Source organism: Chrysemys picta, chromosome 1 (genome assembly GCF_011386835.1).
Source record: "Chrysemys picta bellii isolate R12L10 chromosome 1, ASM1138683v2, whole genome shotgun sequence".
NCBI lineage: Eukaryota > Metazoa > Chordata > Testudines > Emydidae > Chrysemys > Chrysemys picta.
The window spans coordinates 352,240,697-352,252,174 of NC_088791.1; the positions used below are offsets into that span (position 1 = coordinate 352,240,697).

General features: G+C 45.6%; 1 protein-coding gene across 1 annotated transcript; it reads left to right on the forward strand.

Annotated features, from left to right (window-relative positions):
* Positions 1 to 9,599: 9,599 nt before the first annotated feature.
* LOC101933872 (olfactory receptor 52N4-like) lies at positions 9,600 to 10,538 on the forward strand. The gene has a single exon (XM_024114173.2). It carries the CDS (start codon positions 9,600 to 9,602, stop codon positions 10,536 to 10,538), a length of 939 nt encoding a protein of 312 aa, XP_023969941.2.
* Positions 10,539 to 11,478: the final 940 nt, after the last annotated feature.

Here is an 11,478-nt window from a genome sequence, read left to right on the forward strand (position 1 = left end):
AACCCCACAAAATTTGCTCTTTATAAGAGTGGCCATCCTGAGTCAGACCAATGGTCCATCTAGACCAGTATCCTGTACTCCAACATGGCCAATGCCAGGTGCTTCAGAGGTAATGAACCAAATAAGTAATCATCAAGTGATCCATCCCCTGTCACCTCTTTGCTGGCTAATAGCTACTGATGGACCCATCCTCCACGAACTTATCTAGTTCTTTTTCCAGTCCTTTTATAGTATTAGCCTTTACAACATCCTCTGGCAAGGAGTTCCACAGGGTCAATGTGCACTGTGTGAAGAAATACTTTATTTAGTTCTTTTTATACCTGTGGCCTATTAATTTCATTTACGGAAGCTGTTTCATAGTCTAAATTATTTCTGTTGCTCTTCTCTATATCTTTTCCAGTTCCAATTATCCTTTTTTGAAATGGGGTGACCAGATCTGCACACAGTATTGAAGATGTGGGCATACCATGGATATATATAGAGGCAAGATGATATTTTCGGTCCTATTATCTATTCTTTTTCTAATGATTCCCAACATTCAGTTAGCTTTTTGACTAATGCTGCAGATTGAGTGGATGTATTTCAGAGAATTATACACAATGATTCCAAGATCTCTTTTTTGAGTGGTAACAGCTAATTTAGACCCCATCATTTTTATGTATAGTTGGGATTATGTTTTCAAAAGTACATTACTTTGCATTTCTGAACATTAAATTTCATCTGCCATTTTGTTGCTCAGTCATCCAGTTTTGTGGGATCCCATAGTAACTCTTTTCAGTCTTCGTTTACCCCTTTCTCCAGACCATTTATGAATATGTTGAATACTAGTGGTCCCAGTTGTGCTCAGATGTTTGGTTCTATATATGTGTTCTCCCAGTTCTGCGCAGACACTTGGCACAGCAGACCTCCAGGGAACCGTGCAATGACCACAATATCCGTTAAGGTACGAAGGCACCCAGCCAGGTTTATTGTTAACAAAGCCTCAAGTTGAATTGCCAGTGGGTGTCAGCAGTGACAGCCCTAGCTGCCTCTTTCAAACACCCACTCCAGCCCCATCCATCCTACAGGTGAAACTTTTGTTGTTAGAAGGATTTCAGATATAATGTGGAAACCATGCTTCCCCCAATTCTGAACCGCAGCAGCCTTTGTTTGCACAATTCCTCTACCTGCTCGGCACATGAGAGGCCGCTATGTAGAGATTGTGGGTTTGGCTGGGGTACATGGTTAGGTTTCCAGTGCTGGGAGCAAGACACACAGGCATGAAGGTGGCAGTTGAGGAAGGATTTTATGCTTTGTTGAGGTTCCCATGCTTTGATGAGGTTTTGAGCCATGCTCATCCCAGACGCTGATTTCAAGTTCTGAATAACAAGACTCCAATTGGCCCTATTTCACGTGACTCAGTGAGCTAGTCCGATTCTCTGGAAGTTGCATGTTGTGTGCCACAATCCCAGCTTTAATTAAAAAAAAAATAACTGTAAAGTCTTTAGAGCATCTATTTGCAAAGGGACTTCCCCACTCATGAGCCAGGTAGAACAGATACAGCATTGTACATTGACTGGCCAGTGCCTAACACACATACCATTATTGATATAATTTCTGCATTTGGCTTTCAGTTGTTTGTGTACAGCCTGAGACAATTGCTGTGCCCCTGTGCATCCTATCGAGGTGTTACCAGGGAAGCCCAGCGATGATCATTGAAACAGTGACCTTGTGAACTATTCCACTGTTAAACATTACATTGTACGGCTCCCTGTGTATGTCAAGACAGTATCAATTTGGGTTTATTCTCCAGTGGTGGGGGGTGAGCCTGGGGAGCCTGGGAAATTGTCTGGTGTCTGCTCTTTGTATTTGCGTGGCCCAGCTAAGCCCTCAGGTAGCTTCGTCTGGGTTTGTAGTGCATCTGATGTCGTTTTGGGTGATAGCAGGGCCTGGAGAGGCTGAATCACCAGCAAAGCCGTGTGAAAATGGCCAGCCCAGCTGAGTGTTTAAGGGGACACAGCATCTACCATGACTCCCAGACTGCACCCCAGGGCTGACAACTTATGAATATCATACCTCCAGACCCCAAATTAGGCCCCCAGGCACCTGTCACGCAAGCATGGTTGAGGGACTGTAGCGTGAACAAAATATAGAGATGTTGCAGTGGTTTGATTCATTTACCACTGTGTTCTGACCCCAGCAGGGCACAACTACCTAAAATATCATCAAACTGAAATGGCCCCAGGGCAACAGATCAGGCAAACTTCATGGCCCTTCCCTCATAAAATGTGGGATACCATGTGAGATGAACTCCAGGTCATTTTGGTCCTGGGAGTGGTGAAGGAATCACAGAGTGGAGAGGTCCCATTGTACCAGTTCTGACACAAGATAACACAACTTTTTTCTGCATCAATTTCTGAAACATCAAAACATTATTGAAATTTGACATTTACCTGATGCAGAGAGCAGATGAACAATTAGAACAGTTGGGAGTTGCCAGATATATATCCACTTTCGACCTCACAAAGAGATACTGGTAAAAACCTTTGATGACAGTATTGTGGGAGAAGAAAGCCTTTCCCAGGCCCTTTGGCCTGCATTAATTCAGGATCACATCATTTGGCCTCCACACAGTGGCAGTGACTTTTTGGCAATTAATGGACTGGATATTACAACTGCATGGGTGGTATGCAGTGGTAAGCTGGTCCTGTCTATTATGCTAGCATTCCCAGACAGAGTGAAGATGGCAGTACATTAAACACACACACACAAAAATGCCATCATCAATTGCTAGAGTGAACAGGCTGCAAAACTCAGTTTGCCTTGACAATATGAGTTCCTGGTATCGGTAAAAAGTAACAGAGAGTCCTGTGGCACCTTTAAGACTAAGAGATGTATTGGACCATATCACTGCCCACCTCTCCAAGTACACCCCTGTCCCCACCTCAATAACCCTCAGTGTACATCACACTCCCTGCCCCAGAACACCCAGTGCCCTGAATAGGCCCTTAAAACCATCTGTCTAGCCTGGAAGCATTTTGCCTAGAGGTGTTACCCGGGTGTAACAACATTGAAATACAGATATGTAGTCAATATTCATAACTTCAGATACAAAAATGATACATGCCTACGAATAGGATACACAACCTGTCTTGCACAAAATGTATCATAATTATGCCAGAATCAGATCATAATAACATCACTATGGTTCTTTCCACCAGTGAAATGCCTGAAGTTACGTAAATAACATTCATCAACAACAATTGGAAACACCAAGGCTGCAGTTCTGTGGCCTTCCAGGTAAAGAGACCCTGAGACCCTCAAAAACGCTCTCGGGGCCAGGAAAGGTTTCAGCGCTGCCTGCCTGTCCTTGTACATGCTGTTCCACGCCCTCCCAGCACTGCCCGCCTGTCCATGTACACCCCCTGCCTGCACCCACAACCCCCAGCGCTGCCCACCTCTCCATGTATACCACCTGCCTGTCCCCACAACCCTCAGCACCACCCGTCTGTCCGTATACACCCTGCTCCCCGCCCCAATAACCTGCAGTGCTGCCCTCCTACCCATGTAAATCCCACTCCCTCCCCCACAACCCCACATGCTGGATACTTGTCCATGTAGGCCCCCCACCAACACAATTTTCAGCCCTGCCACACAGAGATACCCCTCACCCAGGACCAAAACCAGATGCCAGACCCCACAGTGACAGCTCATAGAAATATCTCCTCAGACTAGGATAAACTCAGTGTCTGCCTGCACCGGGGAAAAGGGGAGGATCAGTCTGAACTGCCTTTCTGGGGGCAAAGGGAACCCCAGCAGCACCTCAGCCTGTGCAGGGAAGGAGAGAGGGACAGACCCGGTGGGAGGGAGGGACGACGTGGAGACTAAAAGGAGCCAGGGTGAATAACTCTTCCTAAAAAACGACACAAAGCTTTAGTGTATTGCAGGCAGTTAGAAACCTGGACACACCTTCCTGAGGCTGCTTTTCTGTGTCGGCAATTGCTGGGATTACCACAAGGCTGTAGTGGGGTTGCTTTCAGGAGGAGGGATGGTCCGAATGGGGGAAGGTGTTAGAGACAATCTGCTACAGTGTGTCCACATTCCGTTACAGTCTGAGACACCCACCTACCACAAGAGGCCTCATTATGCCTCTTTGGTCTATGGAATAGGCAGGATGTCCATTCTTATTTCACCCAGTTTCAGGACTTGGAGCCACTGTGATTTGGATACCGCATGTGGCCCCCAAACACACTCATTTTGCTATCCTGGACATCCCTCGGTGAGAGTTGCAACACTCTCTGGTTTCCTCCAAGCCAGAAACTTACTTTTATTTTACTGCCTTTTGTTGGTTCCTGTCCTCTCCACACCCAGCGATGCAGGTGCATAGAGAGAGCAGACCCATCTCCCTCTCTGACTTTTTTTTTATCCCAATTGTTCTGAACCTCTAAGCCTGTGAGTTTGAGATTTCAGCAACTCTCCTGTCAGTTCTTCCTTGGTCCAAATGACATCACCCACCCTGAGAGACCATAGGACGACTCCAATTGATGTCATTGGAGGCTTATGGCTGGTGTAAATCAGGCCATTTATGTAAGTCCCTACACGTGAATTTAGAGTGAACTCCTGGTCATGTTGGGAGTTTTGTCGTTGAACTCAAGGGGACCAGATTCACCCTCAGTGTTTAACTTTTGGCTTCAAGCTGCATAAATCACAGCTTCAAGTCCTGCTACAGAGAGCGCTATTCTCTTAGGGTTCTGAAAGAGTCTAAGGAAACCGCCAGTGCATGTGGAGTTCTGAGATCTGGCATAAAAGCTGGGAATTTCCAAACACAGGTGCCCCAATTTTGCTCTCAGGGAAGCCTGTCTCAATCTTCAGTGACCCACTGAAGTCAAAAGGAGGGAGAAAAATCTAGCCAGTGTGCTACCCATTCTTGTTGTGAACCCTCTGGTAACACAGATACCCACTGCAGAGGCTTTGGCTGTACTACCTAATGGTAGCAAGCATGGCAGCGGGTATACAGGGACAGAAGGGCAGCATTGGGAGTTCTGGGGTGGCGGCAGTGTGTACACGGGCAGGCAGGCAGTGCTGGGGATTGTGGGGCAGGCAGGGGATGTACAGGGACAGGCAGGAAGCGCTGGAGGTTGTGGTGCGGGCAGGGGGTGCACAAGTCAGGTGGGAAGTACTGCGGGTTGTGGGAGCAGCGAGTAGAGAGTACCCGGACAAGTGGGCAATGCTGGGGGTTGTGGGGTAGGCAGGGGGGCTTACAAGGAGAGGGGGCAGTGCTGGGAGTTTTGGGGGTGGGACTGGGGTGTTCACAGACAGGCGGGCAGTGCTGGTGGGTTCTAGGGGCTGTGGATGGAGCATAAAGGGAGAGGTGGGCAGCGTTCAGGGTTGTGGGACAGGCAGGTGGTATACAGGGACAGGCGAGCAGCGCTGGGTGTTGTGGGGGCATGGAGTGGCATGTACATAGACAGGTGGGCAGCTCTGTTGAAATTAAATTTTTCTTTGTGACTGTTGGTTCAAAGCCACCACTGGGACATTTCCTGGCACCAAGTGTGTTTTGGGGGGTTTCAGGTTCTCTTTGCCCTGTCAAGCCATAGAACTGCAGTTTGGGTGTCACAAACTTTACTGAGTTTTGTTTCCAACAATTGTTGTTGTTGTTGTTGAATGTTATTTACATAACTTCAGGCATTTCACTAGTGGAAAGAACCATTGACCTTTGCTCCTCAGTTGCTTCAATCTCCCATCATACTCTGAACCCTGTCCGTACTCTATTTCCACATCCCAAGCCGCCCAAATTCCAACAGAACACTGGTCGCCGGTGTCTTCTCCATGCTCCCTGGTCACCCCTCGCTCCCACAGCCTCCGAGCTGTCCCAAGCTACCTACAGCTCTTCCTCTGTGGGGGGTGAGGTGCCTCCCATCATAGCTGCTCCCTTGGCTGGGGGTTAATCAGTGACTGTGTCTCATTGGTGAGAAATCTCATTGGTGGCAAATGCCAAGGCAGGCACCAGTGTGGCTTCTCCTGTTACACCCATATACACCATGGTGCTTCAAGGATTGCTACACAGGAACAACTCACAAGCTGAGAAGTTTGCACACTATGTAATGAGAGGGGGCAACTGTGGGACAGGTTAGGGCCTCAATAAATACAGATGCCACGTGAAGGATCCACTGGCCACTGTCTGAAATAGTGAGCCACTGCTACACAGACATTAAACCCAGGGTGCTCTGGGACCATTTGCTAGCCAGCTCTCAGTCATTCATGGCAAGTGTTATTATACCTTCATCCCTCAGTGCGGAGACTATATGGGCTCAAGTCATTATTTTTCTCACCTTAAACATTCCTCCATGCAGTGTGTCATGGGATCCTTCAGCCTCGTGAATTAACATGTAGTGTAGCATTTCCAAGACACCACAGTCACATGATAATTTCTCCCCACCGGGCTAAATTGAGCAGGGTCATGAATAGCAAAAATGCCTTTAGTATGATCAGGTACGATCTTGGAGCCAAAATGCCTCTAGCTGACTCCTGGGGACATGCTCATAGATTCAAAGGCTGGAAGAGACCATTGTGATCATCTAGTCTTTATAACACAGGCCTGAGAATTTCCCCAACATTATTTCTAGAGCAAGTCTTTTAGAGAAACATCCAACATTTATTTAAACATTCTCAGTGATGAAGAATGCATGAAGATCCTTGGTAAATTGTTCCAATGGTTAATTACTCTCACCATTTAAAAAATGTACGCCTTATCTCCAGTCAGAATTTCTTTAAGTTCAACTTCCAGCCAGTGGATCATGTTATGCTGAAAAGCCTATTATTACATATTGGTTCCCTGTGTAGGTACTTACACACTGTGAAGAAGTTAATGCCTAGACATCGTTGATAAAATAAATAGATTTAAATCAAAAGGCAGGATTTCTGATCATTTAATAATACTTGACAGGTTTCAGAGTAGCAGCCGTGTTAGTCTGTATCCGCAAAAAGAAGAACAGGAGTACTTGTGGCACCTTAGAGACTAACAAATTTATTAGAGCATAAGCTTTCGTGGACTACAGCCCACGAACTGCATCCGAAGAAGTGGGCTGTAGTCCACGAAAGCTTATGCTCTAATAAATTTGTTAGTCTCTAAGGTGCCACAAGTACTCCTGTTCTTCTTTTTAATAATACTTCTGACTCTTCTCTTAACACTCTTCAGTGAACCTACACTCGTCTTTGATGGTGGACATCAGAACTGATTACAGGATTCCAGCAGCAGTCACACCAATGTCAAATACAGAGGTAAAATAACTTCTCTACTTCTCCTTAAGATTTCCCTGGTTATCATCCAAGGATCACATTGGTTCTTTTGGCTGCAGGGTCACACTGGGAGCTCATGTTAACTAATTATCCCTTCAAGCCCCCTAATCTTGTTCAGAACAATTGTGCTTCCCACGAGAGTCCCCCATCATGTTAGCATCACCTACATTCTTTGTTCCTAGATGTAGATAGCTACATAGCTATATTGGAACACATATCGTTTGTTTCTGACCAGTTTACCAACCAATAGAGATTGCTCTGAATCAGTGACCTGTCCTCTTCATTATTTAAAATACCTGAATTGTTGTGTCATCTGCAAACTTCATCGATTTTCAGGCATGAGGAGGATAAGTGGCTGAGTTGCTGACACGAGTCTTTGTTACACTTGTCAGTTACCTCCGTTAACTTATGTCTCAGACAAAGCTGGGTGCCTGCAAGAAATCGTCTCACTAAAAGAAACAAGGGAAGAAACAGAGGTGCAGGCCTGTAGCCATAAATACCAAGAACCTTGTGCATTTTGTGCCCATTCGATTGAGCATAAAGCCATAGCCCAGCACAAAGTCAAAGCTCAGAACCTGGGGAACTACAGACCCGTCAGCTTCACTTCAGTCCCTAGCAAAATAATGGAGCAGGTACTCAAGGAATCCATTTTGAAGCACTTGAAGGAGAGGAAGATGATTGGGAACAATCAACATGGATTCACCAAGGGCAAGTCATGCCTGACAACCTGATTGCCTTCTATGATGAGATAGTTGGTTCTGTGGATATAGGGAAAGCGGTGGATGTGATATATCTTGACTTAGGCAAAGCTTTTGATATGGTCTCCCACAGTATACTTGCCAGCAAGTTAAAACAGTATGGATTGGATGATCTAGGTTGGATATTAGGAAACGCTATGTCACTAGGAGAGTGGTGAAGCACTGGGATGGGTTCTGTAGGGAGGTGGTGGAATCTCCATCCTTAGAGGTTTTTAAGGTCCGGCTTGACAAAGCTTTGGCTGGGATGATTTAGTCGGTGTTGGTCCTGCTTTGAGCAGGGGATTGGACTAGATGACCTCCTGAGGTTTCTTCCAACCCTAATAGTCTATGATTCTATGATAATATCTGTTTCCATGGGGAAAACTTGTCTCCTTTCCAATATAGGAACTGCATTGTGGATCAAACCGATGGTCTATCTAGTCCAGTGTCCTCTCTGTGACAGTGACAGTCACAGGTTTTGCAGAAGAATGTGTAAAAAACCAAGCAGTAGATGGATGGGGGAGGTGACTTGACCATCAGGAGGGTCTCACCCAAATGTCTAAAAGCTAAAGACTGGTTTGTGCCCTGAATCACATTGGCATATAGGCTTTCCAAAATATTTATTTAGCCGTAACTATTGTAACTGGATATCTCTCTGTCCATCTGAAAGTCCAAACCCTTCCTGATTCTTGCTTAGCTCATGGCATCAACTACCTCTTGTGGCAACAAGTTCCTCAGCCTAATTAGGCATTGAGTGAAGAAAGCATTCATTTTTATCTGTTTTGAATTTGCCACGTTTCAGTTTAATCCAATGTCCTCTTAAACATGTGTAATGAGACGGGAGATCACATTCTCGATCTACTCTCTACCAATCAGTATTTTATAGACTTTTCTCATATCCCCTCTTCTTCATCTCCTTTGTAAGGTAATAATCCCAGTCTTTTCAACCTCTCTCCTTCCCGGGCCCTTGATCATTCTTGTTCCCCTTGCCTGAAACTCTCTATTTCTGCAATATTCTATGTGAGAAGGGTGCCCAGTACTACACAGAGGAGTCCAGAGGAGGGTGAAACATTGACTGACTGATCTCATGACACTGTATTTTCTGTATGATTCCCCATTCCACTCCTCCTGGATCCCAATATTTTGTTTAGTTTCTGTCCGTGCTTGCACTGTGAGCATGGTTTCACAGAGCTCTGTACCATGACACCCAGATCCCTGTCCTGAGTGCAAACATTTAAATTAGAACCTTGTAAGGTGTTTGAATAATTCAAGATTTTCCCTCCAATGGGAATACATGGGGCAATTATTGTCATCAAAGTTCATCTGCCAACATGCTGCACTTTCACGTGGCTTGGTTAGCTCCCTCTGGGAACGTCTCTGTACTTGACTATGACCTAAATAATCTGGTGCCATCTTCAAATGTTGTCACCTCACTGATCAACCCCCCTTTTCTAGATTGCTAATAAATATAAAATATTTACCCTACTAATTGCTGTATAACCCGTGTAACCCCTCTAATTGTGCTCCTCTCCCTTCACAGGTATATTGAGCATTTCTATGCCCGATTGACGTATTGATGACTTCATGTCAGCTTTGAACCTCACCCACTCGGACCCGTCAACATTTATTCTAATGGGCATCCCTGGCATGGAAGATGCCCACGTCTGGATTTCCATCCCTTTCGCTACCTCCTACATTAGCAGCCTATTGGGAAATTTCATGGTTCTGTTTGTTGTAGGCAAAGAGGAGACCCTGCACAAGCCGATGTACCTGCTGATCTGCATGCTGGCACTCACAGACATCACCAAGTCTAGCACAATCATGCCAAAGGCACTGTGTATATTTTGGTTCAATTTGAAAGGCATTACTATGGTTGGCTGCCTCACCCAGATTTTCTTCCTTCACACAGTTGGTTTTGTGCAGTCTGCTGTTCTCATGATAATGGCCTTTGATCGCTACGTTGCTATATGTAATCCTTTGAGATACGCCACCATCCTCACCAATGCACGAATAGCTATGCTAGGGCTTGCAGTTTTGGTAAGAGCTTTACTCTTCATGGTGCCCCTACCCCTGACGCTGAGCAGGCTGCCATACTGTGACAACCACGTTATTCCCCAAACACAATGTGAGCACATGCTTTTGGCAATGATATCGTGTGGGGATATCACATTCAACAGGACATACAGCTTTGTGATGCCATTTTTACTCATGGGGTCAGATCTGATGCTCATTGCCCTGTCCTATGGTCTCATCATTAGGGCCGTCCTCAGAATCTCCTCCAAGAGAGCCCACCAGAAAGCCCTCAACACCTGCACAGCCCACATCTTTGTGATGCTGATGTTTTATACTCCCGTCCTCTTCAGCATCCTGACAATCCGGTTGAATGGAGACATCACTCCCCATGGTCGCATCATCTTGTCCGTCCTCTATCATCTTGTTCCTCCTGTGCTCAACCCCATCATTTATGGGGTCAAAACCCAAGAGCTTCGTGATAAAGTCGGCAAATATTCTTGCAGAAGGTGAAGGCCGGAGGCCACTGACTTACAATCTGTGTGACAAGAGGGTGAAAGGATGCCTCCTCATTAATCAAGGGTGCTCTGTCACAGTTTGGCTGATCTCAGCACTTTGGAAGTTCACAGTCTGAGAAATTTCTCTTATCTAATGTCTTATCATGCCATCACCAAGCACTGCACTCTCTGTTGCTAAGTTCCCTCTCTTTGACCAACACCTATCCACTTTCATTGTCACCCATCAGCTCTCAACCCCACACAGCATGTCACTCGGCCTTTCTGTAACTCCTAGACTACCAGAAGATACTGCAGATTTCTGATGCAAGGGGACTTTCCCTTAGTCCCTGTCTGAACAGGATTCCTGATCAGTTTGATAACCAGAAGCTATACTTTCAGATAGCCAAGCAGAAAAGAAAGAAACTACAATGCTGAATTTCTTTATCATATGTACAGTGAGCAAATTTTTTTTCACGTCCAATCCTTCAGTAATCCTGGGAGATAAACCATGTAAATACTAGTAGTAACAAACTAATTCAACACAAAATGTGGACATTGACTACCATCATTGAACGCAATTAAAAATAAATACTATAATAATGTTTTTTTGGTTTTATACTACATATGTTTTGGGCTATTTTGGGGCTATTTTAACACCGTCAGTTGCCGTAGTTTGTTTGAAATTCCTGCCAACCCTCAATTAGGAAACAAGTACCAGTACTGGGGTTCTGAATTTGAATTTTCTTATCCTTTGATAGCTTTGGCTAGGTCTACACTACCCACCTGAATCGGCGGGTAGAAATCGATATCTTGGGGATCAAATTATCGCGTCTCGTCAGGACGTGACAATCGATCCCCGAATCGACGCTCTTACTCCACCAGTGGTGGTGGGAGTAAGCGCTGTCGACGGGGAGCCGCAGAGGTCGATTTTGCCGCCGTCCTCACAGCGGGGTAAG